The following is a 17,907-nucleotide window of genomic DNA, read 5'->3' as shown; positions in this document are numbered from 1 at the left end:
GGCCGCCCCTCACCGCCCGCGGCCCCGCCAAGGCGCCGCCTCCCGCTCCCTCAGCGGCCCCTCACAGCACAGCGGCGCCGGGAGCCTGCCAGATGCTTCATTCCAGTGAGAAAACCGATAAAAATCTGAGCAGAACCCCCAACTAACGCTGTTAGCGATGAGAGAATCCCGGGCCGAGTGGGGACAGGAAGGACAGCGGGTGTGTAGGTCTCCAGAGCGCTGCTTACAGGACGGCCACTCAAATTTGCTTTCATTTCTGTTGCAGTTGGGTGTGGAGCTGAAAGGAGGGGGTGTTCTGGGGCAGGTGCTCCCATGGGAAGCACCCACTGCACAGCAGCCCCCCGAAGATTCCAGCCCTGAGAGAAGGCACAGGGAGCAGACGCGGGCAGCGACCACAGGGCCTGCCTGCGCTTCAGGTTGGTCTTTTCAAGCTAAATTAAATTGCGCTATTGCACATTTCCCCATAAGAAATGGCGGTATTATGCACCAGATTTCACGTTCTAAAGACCACGTTTCCTCAAAGCACCCACATTTGCATTTGTCCTAAAACACTGGCTTTCTGGGTTGAAAACGCCCATGTTTTAAGCTTTTTGTCAAGCTAGAATTTGTGGAAAATTGAAACAAAACTCCTTATCCTTTCATGAGTTACATGGAAATTAATGTAAATAGGTTCTGGCTTAATTGTATTACTTGGCAGCCTGCAAACAGTCTGCCTTTTTTTACTGCTATTCAATTCCTTATTCATGTAAATAATCCTCATTAGTGCTTTTTACCACGAGTAGGGGTTGCAGAACCGAGACTGGAAGATGTGAGTACATCCTTTGTAACAGATGGATGGTCTCTTGCAGCACTACAGACGGAAAAATGTACAATCCCTGTGCTCTCTGAAGACAGCAGAAAAACACTGCTGCTGAGATAATCTTCAGGAGGAAGATTACCAATATTTAATTAAAACCACACAGAGCAGATGCTCTGACTCTCTGCCAGGAAAACCTGCCATTACTTACATTAATTAAACTGTCTCAGCATGGGGACCGGAGGGAGCAGCACACGTGTGCAGGAACACCACCTGCAATTTGAGGGTACCTGTAATTTTGTCACCAATTTCCAGCACCATGCTGAGGCTGCAGACCTGGTTTGAGAATGTCAAGTAGACACTTGACTGAGCCCCCCGTTTAATGCTGCTTCTTGAGGGCACATTTTTCCTCAAATTCGTGCAGAGTTTAAACTGAAACATTTGCAACATTAGTGATTGTGCAGAAAAACTCTTGAGGTCCTATTCATCTCCCAGCTGCAAATCCCTGTGGGAAATATTAGCAGCTATCAATAACTGAGCACTTTTGCCCCATAAGCACCAGAATCTGCATCTCCTCATTTCTCAGTCTGCTGTCAGCCCAGCTGAGCACCCTGAGGAGAGCAGCACCCGGCAGGGCTGATATTGGGATGCTTCATGGCAGGGCCTGGGAAGAGCACAGACTCATCAAATGAATTCTGAAGGCCTAGTAGAAGCCAGATGTCTGGTTCCCACTGTGTGAAAATGTGTTGATAATCATTAAAAAATCACCACCTGCCATGGCAAGCTACTGATAATGGTGGAATACTGTAACTGGTGTGATACATGAGCACAACTGAACACGTCATGAGAGTAGCTCGTTTTAAGCTCAGGCGAATCACGGGATCATTAAGGTTGCAAAGGACCTCCAAGGTCAAGACCAACCTTTTACTCCATCCCACCATACCCACTAGACTGTATCACAAAGTGCCACGTCTACTTGTTTTTTGAACATTTCCAGGCATGGTGACTCCACCACTTCCCTAGGCAGCTTGCTCCAATGCTTAACCCACTCTTTTCAGTGAAGAAATTTTTCCTAATATCCAGCCTGAACCCCTCCAAGTGCAGCTGGGGCCATTTCATTTTGTCTTGTTACTTGGGAGGAGAGACTGGTCCCCTTGTTGTCATTTTTTTCTCGAGGCTGAATACCCCCAGCTCCCTCAGCTGCTCCTCATAGGATTTACCCTCTAGGCCCTTTACCAGCTCTGTTGCCCTTCTCTGGACACAAAATACTCGGCATCATTTTGGACTAAAAGGAACCCCAGGACTGCCTTCTGCCATAAATCCTCACGGAGAACATTCTGCTCTATCAGGAACATAGGTTATGCCTTCTAAAGCTACACACTTCTCATGCTTTTTAAATAAGCCAGCTATGCTACCCTGGGGCAAGGGTGTACTTATTCCCAGGTTTAAGCCTGGAGCTTCTCTTCTGTTCTCTGTAACATTTTCTTAAAAGAACAATCAGTGATAATGAAAAACTGAAGATGTTGAAATCAGGCATTGGCCCAGACATGCTGCATCTTCTAGTTTTAGTTTTCTATTTATACATTGTGTTATATACTTTATATACAATTAAATACTTTGATTCACTTGTTTGTTGTTTGAAAATATTAAAAATTTAATTTGAAATGGCAACCTTGGAATGCAGTGACCTGCAATCTAAAAATGTTATTCTTCCATTGAGTATGTTCAGCTCTGCATGTATTTTTCTCTGAGAGCACTATAGCTTGTAAAGTTTCAGTATGTTCATTTTAAATAAGGTTCCCTTTAGAAACCATTGTTCTAGGAAATGGTGGTTTTTGGAAGGAAAAGGGAAGGACATCCCATATGATATTAACTTTCAGAGCAATTTTATTCTGCATTCATTTAAATTTGCAGATTTAAAAATTGCCTTTAAATCATTCATTTTCCTGACAATTTGTGCCCTCATACTCCTCTGACAATCTGTTCTTACAAGGTAAATCAAGTTGGTCATAAACCTCACTCCAGTCATATGGGAGGTGCATGTAACACACATACCTAAAACTTCCTGGAGCACCAATGCATGACTTTCTATGCAATGCTGGACATAATTGCTCCATATTGCTTTAACTGCATTGCATTTAGTCTTGATATTTTTAGGTCTGTCCACAAAGTAATTATACACATTTCTCCTGCAGGCCTCCCAGAACATGAGAATTCGTCTTTCTACTCACCGGTGACCGAACCTGGCTCTGGCTGCCAAAGCCAGCTGTCTCATTGAGGTGGACAGGGAAAGCGCCTGCTCACACCGTGCCGGAGCCCAGCAGCAGGTAAGCGAGGCACCGACGTGGCAGGACAACAATCTGTGTACAGGCAGCCGCGGCCATCAGCTGCCAGCGAGATAAAGGTGGCGGGGGCCTCCCGTGTTGGGTGGGAATGGTTCAGCTGAGGACACACTTCCACGCCAAGTGAGCAGCTGCCCGGAAAGCAGTGGCCTCGCAGCGAGCTGCAGCTCTTGGGCAACACACGTGCTCTGGTGGGCCGGAGGCGACTGCAGCGGGCAGGGAAAGCAGTGGGTGCCTGATACGGGGCAGCACGGACCCTATTCCTGGCCGGGAGCCGTGGCACCAGCCCAGGGCTGCCCTCGACCCTGCGTGACCACGGCACGGCCATCGCTGGGGTTGCGGATCCGCGCAGCCGGGCAAAGCCCTCCGGAGGACCAGCCGGACGGGATCCCCCACAGCCGGGACTGCCGTGGGGCACAGACCGCACGGTAGCGCCTCGCCGAGGTGCCGGCCTGGGCCTGCCGCGGGGACACGTGCGCGGGCGGCGCCGGGCGCGGGGCAGCGGCGCCACCTGCCGGTCGGGGGCGGGGACTGCGCTGGGCCGGGCCCGGCGGCACGGAGAGAGCGGGGCCCGGGCCGGCGGCAGCGGCGGCGTTCACGGGGCGCGGCGGGCGCCGCAGGCGGTGTGCATGGACACGGACCTGCAGTGTGCACAGACAGATCGAAACGACAGCGGCGGGGCCCCCGGCAAATAGGCCTGGCGGGCGCTCGAGCAGCCAGGCGGTAGCGTGGCCGAGTGGTCTAAGGCGCTGGATTTAGGCTCCAGTCATTTCGATGGCGTGGGTTCGAATCCCACCGCTGCCAAGCTGTTTTGTCCCCGCCGCGGCGGCTCCTTTTCGCCCCACGCCCAGCGGGAACGCGGGAGCCGCCGGCGGGGGCGGCACGGTACGATCGGCGCTGCCAGGGCCGGGCACGGCGCCCCGCGGGGCCGCGGTGCTGAGGGCATCGGTTAAAATCCGCATTAGAAAGTTGCGATATGAGCTAGGGAAAAGGAATTATCCACTGTATTAGTATCTCGCTTTAAGACTAAAAGGAGAAACACTAATTTTCAGGGGTTCTGCCTTTTCCACGCTGCTTTTGTGTTACAACACCCCGACCCGCCGGCCTGGCGCCTGGGCTTTGCGGCCTGCCCTGGACTGAGGGGAGGTGCCAGTGTTCACACCCTTTCCGGAATTCTCAAATCCATCCGTGGTTACTCCCTTCCCGACCATGATTTCTCAAGCTCTCATCCCTAGTCCTTTCCCAAGCTCTCTACTGTTCGCACCTTGCTCTTGGTTGTGCCCTCTCCATGTTACAGGTTGGAAAGATGCAGATGGGAAGATTTCTCTGGTAAATTCCCACCGCGAGTGGTGGATGGGAAGGAGCTGGAGCCTCCCAGATCATGCTTTAGGTCCATTTTAGCTGAACAATAATGTGAAAAGCACATTGTCCACTTCAGCTGCTGCCGGGATTTGCTCAGTGCAACTGCTGTGCTTCAGAAATTTGGTGCCAAAAGAGACTTGTGCTTTAAGTTCAGCTGAGCAGCAACTGAACTGTGTTAGTTGTTGCCCTTAACTACAGGAGGTGAAGGAAGCTGTACAAAGATCTGTGAAAGCCATAGCAGCAGATTCTTCTACTGTGGCATAAATACAATTCACTAATGTAACTTACTTAGTAACTTCCAGTTTAACTGAAATACTCTGTTTTGACCCGTGAAAAACCCTACCAGTGCATCCCTGCAGCTCTGCACCAGGGGAAGGGCAAGGAGCAGTTCTGGGACATTGTGCAGAGGTACAGCACAAACTTCAGCAATGTTTCAAGTACACTTTTATTTTTCCTCAGATGTGGTGCTGGAGCTAATTCATGAAATCACACAGTGTGGAGTCTCTGTAGGCTTGGTGTGTATTGTTTGCAGTAATCTGTTCTGTCGGTGCCTTTGTTCCTCTGTTCCCCAAGGTAGTGAGCCATGACAGAAGCTGTGGTCAGTCTTTCTCCTTATTTGAGCCATTTTTTTTTCACTGGTGGAGCACTGCAGGCTGTCTGCAGCTCTTGTTCTTTCTGCAGGTTCCCATTTACTTCAGCAATCAATTTGGAAAGTTGTTTTGGTTTGAAATAGAGGCAACGATCTTGACTCTGGTTGTGTTTCGATGATTTGGCAATTATTGTTTACTGTATTCTAATTTCTCAGGTCCAGCCACTCATCTGTTATGATTTTGTTTGTAAATTTAAAGGTAGCTGCCTGTTTGTTGCACTGTGCCAGTAACTATTGTGGAGGTTAGAACGATCTGGGTAACAATCCTGTGACCATGCAGTTTATGCAGGTCAGTGTCTTCTTTCTTTAAAAAAATGGAAAACTGAAAGGCTAGCAAGTTTTAAAGAAAGAAAAATCAAAATAAAAGTAACAATTAAAATAAGCAAAACTTTGAGGAGGAGTTGATAATTCGAGGGTTGTGGTCTGGATTTAATGTAGTGGTCCACAGAATCAGCAAAGTCAAACTTCCGTGGGCGGTACCCCAGCTGAGCTCGTGCCTTGTCTATTCGAAATGTGTGAGTTACAGAGATGTTCTGTACCTACAGGACAAAAGAGTCAACAGACAAAGGGATGGCTACACAGGCAACTGGAACAAACTGTAAATGGTAGCAAAGACACAGTTAAAGGAAATGTAAAATACATCACACACACCCCCGAAACATTATATGAATATTCTAGGAGTATTGCATACATTATTTTTAAAATTGTCCACTCAAAAGTAGACTCTTGAAAGCACAAAGAGACATTAAAAGGTGCAAAGTAGAAACTCTAAACATCCACAAAAAATGTTCTGCAATTGTTCTCCTGCTTAGGTACTGAAAGAGGCAGATCAAAGCCATCTTGTGGTGCCTAAAGGCCCAGCCAAGTCATACAGGATACTGACCCTTGGAAGAGAGGAGCTGAAGAAGCCTCTCCCAGACTGCAAGCATAAGCTCTTTTCAAAAATCATGGCAACCAAGCACAATATATTGCCTAAATTGTACACAATGCATGTATTTGCCCTGATAACTGGAGGCTGAGGTAGCACTGGGTGGAATTTACTTTCTACTGAGTTAAAGTCTCCCTCATAATTAACATGTATGGATTCCATGGGAATTAGGGAAAGTTTACAAACACAGACTTTACCTCATTTCTGGTCAGCAGTGGGGGCAGGTCAACAACTGGTCTCAGAATCGCATGAAGGTGTTCCATGAATGTGGCTGCATAACAAAAGATTTCGACTTGAGGTAAGAACAGTGAATTGCTTTGCCATTGTGATTGTGGCATATCTCACGCTGTAAACTCTAATGAAGGATAATCATAGACCTGAGAACTCAGAGCATCATTACTGACTCCATCAGGACTACTTGCACAAGGGGCTGGATTTAATCTTAATTATTGTGCTTGTGGGAAAAGGTTGGGCACAGATCTAGAGAAAAGGTCATGAGGCTTCATAAAAAATATGGCAACAGAGAATTCAGATTCTGTCTGAGCTGCACTGGGGGGTTGATTCTGGAGAGAGTAAGACAAACACCTGTGCAGCAAAGCAGATACTCTTCAGCATATTTTATAAAGCCATGGAGTTTTACGTTTAACTTTTTGTATCATTAACTCCACAAAGTTATACATCTGTTAAGTCCTACATAAAACCTGTTTCAATATACTGCACAGAGTTGAATTTTACACTGCTGAACACTAGGTGAGCACACAGCATATAATTATTATACGTGAAAATGAAAATTGTGGGCAAATGAAACAGTATTATATTACAGTTAGGAATGAGGGTAGCATGAACAGGAAAGAGAAATGTTGATAAAATATTTTACCTGATGCATAGACTAAGCAAGTAGGAATACGTATCCATGGCTTACTGCAACCTAATCTTTCAAACTGAAAAAGATTTAAAAACAATGAAAAACCTCAGAAACTTCAAACAAGCTTTAAAGTTTCAGTGTAGAAGATATTTATGAAACTATTTACTATTAAAACAGAAAAATGAATCGAGGCTTTTGGTATTTACTATTTTTCATTTTTAAGGAGATGCCAGTTAAATGTCACCCACAGACACTATGTAATTTTCATATCTTAAAAGAAGAAAGGAAATTACAATAATTAATCAAAGTGTCATGGTGTGCTGAAACCTAATTTAACATCATGACACATTTATGACTTTGAGCCTACCATTAACAACAACATGGTATTTTGAAAAGAATGAACAGATGAATACTTAAGACTTATATTTTTTGCCGACCCAAAATGCCCATTATTCCCATCTGCATGCCCCACAAATGAGGACAGTTAGAGCTCAGGACAGGATGCTGGTATCTATCTATGGTCTATTGCTCTCAGGGAAGACAGTTGCTTTAATGTAGTATTTTGGGTGGGCTTTGTTACACTGAAATTCAAGCAGGAATTAAACCCACATTCAGAGAGTTCCATGTGGAGCTCTCACATCCAAAGCAAGCATACAGAATGTAGCATGCACACAAAAGCTAGAGTTGCATACAGTTAAAGAAATTAATGTACGTGGAGATCAGTATTGTACGTACAAGTGGAGTTAACCATTCGAAAAGGTTGGATTTTTCACCATCATGAATGAAGTACACCTGGCCACTCTGTTAAAGAGGTAGAGAAGAGACAAGTCAGTAAAAATAATACTGTATATTGACTTCTTTTTCTTTATCTCACCTCTTATGAATAGCTTAAAAATAACACAGCAATATCAAATATGAGTGGATGCACATGCAAGTCACAAACTCTGCTTGTGTTTCACTCAGTTACACTCTCGTGCACAACGGAATTGGTGAACAGGTGGTTTGTGTGCTTAACATGCCTTGGAATAAATGGTTTATTACAGATGTGCCTGTTCAGAGTGGCTGTACTGACTGTGCAGAGACACCACTGGGGCTGGTGCTGGCTCTCACTGGTGCTGGCTGCCACGTGTCCACCAAAGGGTGGGACATGTTCTGCTCTGGGTCTGGTTAAGGCTCACTGGAATCCAGAAGACTCCTGTGCAGCCAAGGTCTATGTTCCTGCTTTCCTTTTGCTTTCAGGGTTTTAGGAAAAGTAGTTAAATCCACTTTGAACCTCTTTCTACTATGCTCTCAGGGCAATGCTTCTAGGTGATCAAAAATCTGTATTTACAAGGAAGAAAACAGTTGTAGCTGTTTTTGAAAGCAGTGAACCCAAAGGAAGTGTGCCTCTGTTGGGAAGAACTGACCATCACAGTTCAGAACATTAAATCTGGACCTGTACAGGGGAACAGGATGAATGTGCCTAACCTTCCAGTTTTATTTCCAACCTAGCAAACATTCTTTTGCTCATCTTCCAGAAGTGACAAATATTGCATTTTAAAAATGCCAAGATGGAGATGTTCTTACAGAACCGAATATTCCATCTCTTAACCAACACCAACAGTCAACACTGTGTCCCATCCCACATAGCATATTTATCAGCTGAAAACACAGACAACAATGTAAGCTGAAAGACAATAACTCTAATTACTGCAATGGTTACTATAGGATGCAGTGGCAGGATCCACTGTCAGATGAGATCTGTGGTGGTTTTACTGTGTACTTACAGCTATGTAGTTCTTTTCAGGAGTCAGAGCTTCAGCAGCTAGAATATGAGCTTGTACAAAATTCTCTACATGTATCCAATTCATTTTAACAGTAGGGTCCCCAAACTTGAAGCTAAGTAGCCTTCTCTCAATTATCTTCTGTAGATATAAACAAACATGAAACCACATCAAAATGGGATTTAGAATGAGGTAAAGTGTACTTTCTTGTCCAGCTAAATGCAGGTTTAGCTCTACATTTAAAAAATTAAATAGATGAATCAATTAAAAATATTCAAGGGAACGGCTCATGAGAAAATGTCAAAAGATGTATTGCAATATGTCCTGAATTTACAAAAAATACAGGTCTGTTCTAGGGATAAGTAAAATATTGTATGGAAGGATAAGATACAGTTTTAAGTGGATCGAAAGCATTCACTGAATTGGATCAAATTTATCAAATATCTTTGGCTAGGAAAAACTGGAAGATACACTTTGTCTGGAAGGAAAACATCCCAGTTTTCATTGAACAGGTAGATTTTAGAAACTGCAAAACATGACATTTGCATAATGCCTTAGAATTGGCTCATAACAAATAAGCTCAAAATCAAATAAAAATTTTAAAATATTTTAATTTTTTAAAAGGGCTATAAAAATCATCTCAGATTTAACTAAAATGACATTTTCCATTCTTAAAATTATTTACAGGATAATAAAGTGTATTTTGGCTGACTCCAATTTAATTTCCTATCTCAGCCACAAACCAAAAACATCCATTATGTGGTCAACTTGAATCTATTATTTCCTGAAAGCTGTGTATAACTTCATATTACACTAATTCTTTTACAATAAGCAGCTCACAGAATTCTACAGGGATCATGTTCTAAACAACATCTGTTGACCCTGCAATTTAAAAGCAAGTGAAAAAGAGTAAAATGTGAACACCTCAGCTGCTGCCCTTCAGTAACCTGTTGTACCAGAGGGTGCTTCCAACTCTGGAACCTGCTTCATTGGACAGTGAAAGCTGTTAATAGTTGAGACTGGAAATAAGATATTTTGCTGTATCTCTTTTCATTAATATTTAAAGCCGTTTGGTATAAGTTGCATGTAAACAGACATTTGAAATATCGTGGAATGGCTTGAATCTTACAGTAATCATTACATTATAAAGCTGGATTTTCATGTGTTTGTATTTAAAAACAAGAAAGGCTTTTTAAATCTACACTTTGCAGATATAATGCTTGTTAAAAAAAGTTAGAATATCCTCAGCAGACAACTGAATTGTTGAATTGCTACCCAACAAACTCAGTGAATTTATAATACAAATAAGTGATGCTCCTTTCTGCTTTTTACCCATATCATAGAAAACTTTGCTGGTTAAAAAATTCAAATGACATACTGCAAGCCTTGGCAAGTGTCTCTGCTCTTCTGGTCCATAGATTCCTGGTGGGCGAAGAACACACGTATGGAGTAGTCCCCCTCCTAGAACACGGGATAAGATCATTCTTAAGAGACCTTCACATCACTACATTGTATCTTGGTTTGTGTGAACCAGGCTGTGGCTGCAGGACTTACTCTAAATTCATTTAACTGCCTTGAAAAACAATACATACCAAAAGGTGCTGCATTAGTAGCTGGATATTAAGATGGGAGAATCAGAGCATGCAAAATAGCAAGATTCGATTCAGAGAAGTCCTACAAGCATAGTTGTGTTCCTAGAAAATACCAGATATTTAAAAATCTCTTTCTAATCAGTCCCTTGTCCCTGTGCCAGAGCAGTGAATGAACGTGGTGATGAGTTCGCCGAAGTGAACAGGTTGTTTGAAAATATATTGGATAGTGGAATGAAACCAACTAATCCCACACAAAATTATTGGTGGGAAGCAGTGACCTGTTAGCAGGACAAGGTAGAGCTGAAAGGTTCCCTCAACAGCAGGTGCAGCTCCCACTGGACTGAGGTAGAAGCTCTTGACAATTTCAGTGGGATCATAAAAATCAAATCTTCCCATGTACATCAGTTGGCTGTTTCATCATCTGCTAATAACTGTTCTTAATAGGACTTGTAAACATATAAAATATTCAGTCCTGCTATGGCACAGGATCAAAATGGGATGTTTGGAACACTGACCGGTTCTATTTCATTGACAAATGCAGAACTGTGTCTTGGTCCTGAAATTAGGAGGGGCTATGATGTGAAGAGCTGCTAAGGAAACAAAAGGGGAAAAAAACCCTTTTCTTATTTTAAACAAAATAATTCTGTTGGGATGGAGTTCCCATCATGGACTTTCTATCTGTTTTAGCCCTCTGCAAGTATCAAGTGAAGAGTCTTTTCTGCAAGTTGTGCACAGCTAAATTTAGCTCAGTATCACTTGGTCACATAGAATCATGTTGCACTTTACATTAATTTGTTTTGCACTGGCAGTTATAGTATCTCACAGGTGAGCTTAAGTATTCAAGTGTATAACTGGCTTCCTCAACATGGAAAACTCTGGGAAGCACTAATAAATAATGCCAGGCTCTAGGCTCAGGTAGCTACTTCAGATTTTAATATATAACTTGAGGGGGTATGTGGGATGTAACAATTTAATCAGTATTCGTGTTTTACTTATGTTGCATTAGACGGTGACATTAAACACTTGTGTTTAATTTATATTTGTCTTATTATCTTTCATTAATATACTGAACTTACTGCTACTATGCTAAAACCTTTTACAGACATTGTGGGAACTTAAAACCAATTAAAAGTAATTTTTAAATGAAAATACTTTAATTTGTGAGGGGGAGCTGGTAACTTAATTCCATAACTGCTGGGCAATCTTGTCTACTTAGGATTGATACAGGACACAGGATTTTGGGGAGGAACAAGAAGAGGAGGAGTAAATTCTACTATGAATTCATGTTCAGACGAAAGTACCTGCTAGTGAAGATCCATTCGCTGCTAGTACCATTTGTTCTGCAATTGATTTGGTTCTGGAATAATGGTCAATGAGCTACAGAGAAAAAGCAAATACATTTGTATCTGTTCCTAAAACCGCAGGACAGAGAAGCATTTCTTCTTCACTAGTTTTCACTTAGCAGGTGGCAGCAAATACCTCAAAATACGGAAGTTGTGGGGTATTAGGTTGAGGGTAAAACACATGAATATTTCTAGGGTAAGGGAACATTTTTGTGTATGCAAATCTGGTTAATTAATTTCAGCACATCTGAGAAGCAATAAATATATGTATGCTTTGAATGCTGCCAGGAATGTAATTGATCACTACTTTGTAATCTGGATTTCTTCTTCAGGTAACGGAAAAGTCAAAAGCCAAGTTTTGAAGTCATTACACTTGGTCTGAAGCATCCTGCTCAGTTCCACGTGGCATTGTCCCAGAGAAAATGTTATTTAAAATGTTATTTAAAATATTCATATTTTATCTCCATCTCTACTTCTTGAAAGACTGCGAAGTACTTCACAGTACAGTGGAGAGAGGAGAGACACAAAAAACAACTGCGTATGCAAAGCAGACAGAAGTACTTTTTCTTTTTTAATTAAATGCAATAAACCCATATAAAAATAGGCTGCTTTTCTAGATCCGCTCTACCTTGAATATATGTCATCCTCTAAGGGAAAACCAGAACAATCATGTAGATAATAAAAAGCTAAAGAGGCACCAAGCCATATAGCAGAATCCTCATGTCCAGGTGGAATATCCCTGATGTTAATGCAGCACTGTGGGAGTTATTTTCCAAAATCAAGGCCTTAATAGGAAACCAGAGAAATGTATACTTCAATGTACATAAAACTGATGTGCCAAGGTTGTGATAGCATCTTCAAAGAGTGTAAAGAGTTTTGTTTTTTCTTTCATAGAATCACAGAATGGTTTGGGTTGAAGGGGACTCCAGTGACCATCTTGTTCCAAGCCCCCCTTCCCTGGGCAGGGACCCCTCCCCCTAGACCAGGTTGTTTAAACTCTCATCCCACCTGCTTTTCTTGTGCCTGGATGCTTGCATCAGGCAAAACACTATCATAAAAACTGCAGGCTTTTTCAGAAACATGGAAGTAAACAGAGGAATTTGAAAACAGAATACAACAAAATACCTTGTCAATTGGGAAATATGGCAAAGATTCCTCGTCCCCATCTTCAATAGGAAGCCCTCCAAACACCACATTCACTGAGCTGGTGTAGACCAGCCGAGGGATGTTTTTTTCTTTGCAGGCTGCAGCAATGTAGAAAGTCAATTACTTTAGTGGAAAAATATATGGGGGAAAAAAGTTTGTGTGACATTTTTCCCAAGAAAGTGTCAAATCTTAAATGAGAAAATCCTTCCATTCTGTGACTGGGTGAGTTGAAATGCAGAGCATATTTAAAGGGAAGACATCAGTGTAGAAGGAAGTGCTTTACTCCCTGGCACATCCTAAGCTGGGTAATGGCATTGTGCCCCAGGAGAGCTCCAGCCTGCTGGTCATCAGGACACAAGTCCTTCTGCTTCAAGGGCTGCCCACTGCCTGTGAACAAGTTGTCAGCAAGCAGGTTAACTGCTACAAAATACCCAGGGGATTGGTTAACTCCTTACATGGACACAGATTCCGACATCAGTCAAACAAAATGTTGAAAAGCTGAAGTAGATGAACTACAGTGCTGGCTCTCACATCCCATCTTGTAGCAGAATTGAGCATAAACCCTCCCTGTGATGTGTTTCCTCATTTTCTGCCAACAATGTATAGTACTTGGTAACAAACAGAGCGTGCCAAAAAGGCCAACTGGCTTTCTCTGAATAGGATATGATGTTTGATATGCTGTACTAGCACCCAATGGCACAGTTAAATACCTACCATTAAGGATGAATCTTGTTCCATTAATGTTGACAGTTTCAATCTCTTTTTTATGCAACTAGGAAAAGAAAAAAAAAGGTGCATTTTTTTAGCAATAATACATATTCAATTCAATGGAGGATGTTATAAATGTCCCCAAATAAACATAATTTAGTGCTTGGATTATTAAAAATGTCATTTACACTGCTGTTTCTCCAATCATTATTTTTCAACTACACCTGTATTTTTCTTGTATTTTTACAGACTAGTATGCTTGAAGCAAAGAAAATTGTAGTGTTTCTAAAAATATATGCCCAGTTATTATATATTTTGCAGCAGTATGTGAAATATCTGTGTTTCAGTAGCACTTCAGTGACCAGTTGCCTCTAACCAGAGAAATTCCAGTTATGCATTGCTCAGTGGCAAACAACTTTGAGTGAGCTGTTCTATCCACAGGGTAATTAATAAAGTTCCTCTTATTAAATAAAGTAAGAAAGGGGTGTGTTTGTGTGTGTGTGTGTGTCTGTGTGTGCTTGTAACTGTAATTATAAAATTGTGACTCAGAGTCCTACATCAAGTGCATCCAAACAGCATTTTACCAATGGCAGACACTTAAAGACTTGAAATATTGTTATTGTTATAATTCAGATATGTGAAATAGTTTATAATTTAGTTAAAGTTTTATTCCTCCTAGTGACCTTACACCTAGGAGATCATATGAAAGTTTAGGTAAGAATCAGGGTTTTGGAGAGAACTAGCCTCCTTTGTCCTTCCTTTTGTCTTCACAATATTTCAGAACTTTTCAATGCCATTTCCATCTCAGACACCTTCCCAGGGTGCTGGTAGAACCTCTGATGGAGAGGAAATCACTCTGCAAGCAGCGTGCTTGCAGCTGGCACTCCAGTTTGCACGGAGCCATTTGCCAAAGGATCAGGGCAATATGAGATGATGAAATCTGTCATGCAGTGTTACAGCATCAAGGTCTCTCACCCTCAGTCACACAGAAAAAAACAAAACTACGTGGACTCACCTGCTCTATTCCTGACATCCCATATGAAGCTACATGAAACACGCAGTCAGCCCCTTCACAGGCTGCCAGTATGGCACTGTAATCCCTGATATCTGTCTGTAATACATAAGAAAAGACATTTGGACATGAAATCAAAGCTGCAGGTGAGCATTTGTCATACAGTGGGTAAACACAAAGGGAATCCATATATATAATGCATACATAGAACTGCACTTGCTGTACAAGTATCCTGCCACTCAAAATTGGGCACACCTCAATACTTGCTGATAATTATGCTTTTCTTCTATAGAACCCAAAGGACTTTAAAGATATTCATTAAGGTTCACAATAGTCCTGTGCTTGTTCTGCAGGTGGTTAAACTAAGGTCTAGATGAAGGCAGGATTCTGAGGAGTCGGGAGTGAAACTGCTCTGAGCATTACAGGTTTTGCTGGTTTCCTCATTTCAGATATACTAAAATCCATTCACCAAAACTCATGCGGGATGTTCAAACAGTTAAAAAGGTGACTGAAATTTGAAATAATTAGCAGTTAGTATTTGGATTCTGTGAAAACTTCTAAGACATTATAGAAAAGGCAAATGAACCAACTTTGACTGTTGGGAAAATATTATTTATCATACCTCAATCCACACCACTCCATTGGGAATCACCCACAAAGGCTTGTGTATGTCACACAGAACAACAGAAGCTCCTATGTTGGCAAGAGCACATCCCAGCTTGTATCCACAATAGCCACCGCCTCCTGTCACCACGGCTCTCATGCTGATTTTATTGAGGGGTCTAGCACGTCTTTTCCGTTTGCCATCAGAGATTTGGTTATGAGGTGTTGCTACTCCACTCATTTTTGGTTTTGTGTCAATGAAATACTGCCAAGCGCTACCAGATACACGTAACGATTCCTTTTACATGGTGAAAATTGCTCCATAGCACTCCTGGATGCAGATAATTTCAGGGAGTTCCATGTTGACAAGATCTATTCACAGCAGCAAAATCTGACTTTAATGCAGCCTGTTTAAGAGAGATAAGGACAAAAGTAATCGAAAATTTACAGTCCCCAGTTTACTGCCAAGACAGACATCTGAGAGAAGTGGTATTTCCAGCTTCTTTTGAGTACCAGCAGCTAACATAAATTAAGAATACACCGAGTCGTTATCATTGGCAGTGCTGGAGTTGAGATAGATGAGGATTTCAGGAGGGGACAGGGATGCCTGATCCTTATGTTATAACTTTAGAAGGTGTATCAGAGAACAAGGCTATCAAATCCCTCACTTTCGAGGGGAACTCGAATAAAATAGTTGCTATACTATAGAAAGGGTTAATAACTGCATTAAGAAAAAGTAATAGCGAATCACTTATTTTCTGAATATGGGGGTTCTTGCCCTTCCAGGGGTTTCTCACCGGCACTCAGGACATTTCAGAGGCTGCGGCTACCGACTCCCTCCGACACCCCGGTCCCTGCCCCGGCCGCAATTAAACATTCAAAGCCACCCGAGCCCGGCCGGGGCTCTCTGCATCTCACTTGCAAATGGGCCGGGCGGCAGCGCAGGGCCTCGTGCTCGGCCGAGCCCCCGCCCGTCCCCCGATCTCGGGCGGCGCCGTTGGGGTCGTTGGGGCCGCGGGCAGCGCCTGCCGGAGCGGCTCCGGCCGGGAGCGGCCGGCCCGGCCCCGCCAACAGCCTCCGAGCGGCCCCGGCGGGTCCCGCAGCATCCCCGGCGCTCTCTCATCCCGCAGCGTCTCGGACATCCCACCGCACCCCCGGGCTCCCACCGCACCCCTGGGTCCCGCTCATCTGGCAGCAGCTTTGGGATTGCGCAGTTTTCCCGGGATTCTGCTCATCACAGCGTGTCACGGTATTCCTGGGTTGCCAGAGCATCCCTGGGATCCCGGAGCATCCTGTGGTGGTTCTTACCTGCGAGTGTCTTCACACAGTTGTGACTGCTGCACAAAAGCATCCTGTCAGTAGCGAGGGCTCTGGCCACATTGAGGTACCTGTTGAACAGGTTATTCAGGTAAAAACCACCACCCTCCTGCCTACTGGTTGGACAGTCGGTGGCGGGACATGGCTCATAGGGATGCAGAACTGCTGAGACACCTGCAAAACAGCAGGAGTTCCCAAAGAGGCACAAATAAACAAATAGGCACTAAGGTCCCTTTCCACCTGAGCCTCCCTGTGGTCATTTGAGTCTGGGAGGGTGTGAAAAGGGTCAGGAAATGCAGAATTTCAGTTACCCATTCCAGGCAAAAGTTAAGCTTTGAACACGTTTACCTCTTTTGTTACAGCTGTGCTATATCTGAATGTTCATATTAAATTTTAATTACTTAAAGACACACTGCAGTTTGTTAGGAGTAACTCAAATGAGACCCAGCTTGAACTGAGACTCAGTAAAGACTCACAGAAATACAAGAGCTGGCTATTCCCAGCTGGTACTGAGGGTTGTTTTAAAAATCCCAAAACCTGCATCTGTAAGAAAAATAAATCAATGTGCTGAAGCCAGTTATTGTTAATCAGTGCTGTTATAGCAGTGATGTGAAAAGCATCTTACCCAAAATAACAAACCACAGGTTTGGTGTTACAGGACTGAAATGATGGGGCTCCAGAGAGACTTACAACCACAAAGCCAGTGAATTCTTTGGTTAGTCCTTACTGAGGAGCATCCAAACGAGGCCAGAACCTGAACTCTTGTTAAAAGTGTTGGTGTAATCCAGGATACATCCTGAGCTATTAGTCCAATAAAAATAAAGATTTATAAGTAACTAATTTAGAACCAAATTGAATGTTTGCATGCAGCTAAAATGCTCTCACTGGGAAGTAACTTTACACTTGTGGTTTTTTATTCTGCAATCCTAGGAGTAAAGGCTTACATGGTACTGCCTGCCTGCAGCACTTGCTGGCTCAGCTGCAGCTCTGTAGTGATAAATTTTGAATTTAACTGGTTTTAATCAAACCTGGATAAAGGTCTCATATATACAGAGCTTCTTTAAGCTTCTTGTCAATTGCTAGGAATAGGAGAGAGGGCTGAGCAGTGCCCCTGCTAAAGGAGGATGTATGTAAATCGGGAGCTCACTTGCTATGGACAAGGACAATCTCCAAATGCAAATCCATAATAAAGCAGACTCTGTTGCTTTCACTGCACACAGAACTATTTGATAAGTGAAGAGAAAAAAAATAAGAGTCAAACAAATCTTTGCTTACAGAAGCTGCAGTGTTAATTGTGGTTGCTTACGCATTTTCCTGTCACTGTGTATTGTCTTTTACCTGTAAGGTTTATTCTTACAGGCTTGCTGTTGGCTCTCCCGCCTATCCTATAGATTTAGAGTCTCTAAAAACTTACTGGTCTTAAAAATCCTGTAGAATGCAAAGAAAAGGCAAAATGAATACGGAGCGGAGATAATCAGATG

The 17,907-nt window shown here is 43.0% G+C and overlaps 1 protein-coding gene, 1 long non-coding RNA gene and 1 other non-coding gene across 4 annotated transcripts; 2 read left to right on the top strand and 1 right to left on the bottom strand.

The window, feature by feature from the left end:
• Positions 1-21: 21 nt before the first annotated feature.
• Positions 22-1,076, top strand: LOC120759884 (uncharacterized). Of its 2 annotated transcripts, none has more exons than XR_005703245.1 (3): positions 22-105; positions 266-416; positions 849-1,076. It is a non-coding gene; the product is annotated as an uncharacterized LOC120759884 (long non-coding RNA). The 2 variants fall into 2 exon arrangements; XR_005703244.1 differs by having other exon boundaries at positions 783-1,076.
• Positions 1,077-3,860: 2,784 nt separating this feature from the next.
• Positions 3,861-3,942, top strand: TRNAL-UAG (transfer RNA leucine (anticodon UAG)). Its single transcript has one exon. It is a non-coding gene; the product is annotated as a tRNA-Leu (tRNA).
• Positions 3,943-5,439: 1,497 nt separating this feature from the next.
• LOC120759729 (putative short-chain dehydrogenase/reductase family 42E member 2) lies at positions 5,440-15,470 on the bottom strand. The gene is given in 11 exon segments (XM_040079305.1): positions 5,440-5,688; positions 6,275-6,348; positions 6,955-7,018; positions 7,678-7,743; positions 8,709-8,846; positions 10,084-10,166; positions 11,599-11,674; positions 12,766-12,884; positions 13,501-13,558; positions 14,510-14,605; positions 15,129-15,470. Coding segments are annotated over 11 exon segments (1,365 nt in total).
• Positions 15,471-17,907: the final 2,437 nt, after the last annotated feature.

The sequence above is a fragment of the Hirundo rustica genome, chromosome 15, assembly GCF_015227805.2.
Source record: "Hirundo rustica isolate bHirRus1 chromosome 15, bHirRus1.pri.v3, whole genome shotgun sequence".
In the NCBI taxonomy this organism is placed as follows: domain Eukaryota; kingdom Metazoa; phylum Chordata; class Aves; order Passeriformes; family Hirundinidae; genus Hirundo; species Hirundo rustica.
Note: the sequence above shows the minus strand (reverse complement) of the source record. Positions and strands in the feature narration are given on the sequence as shown.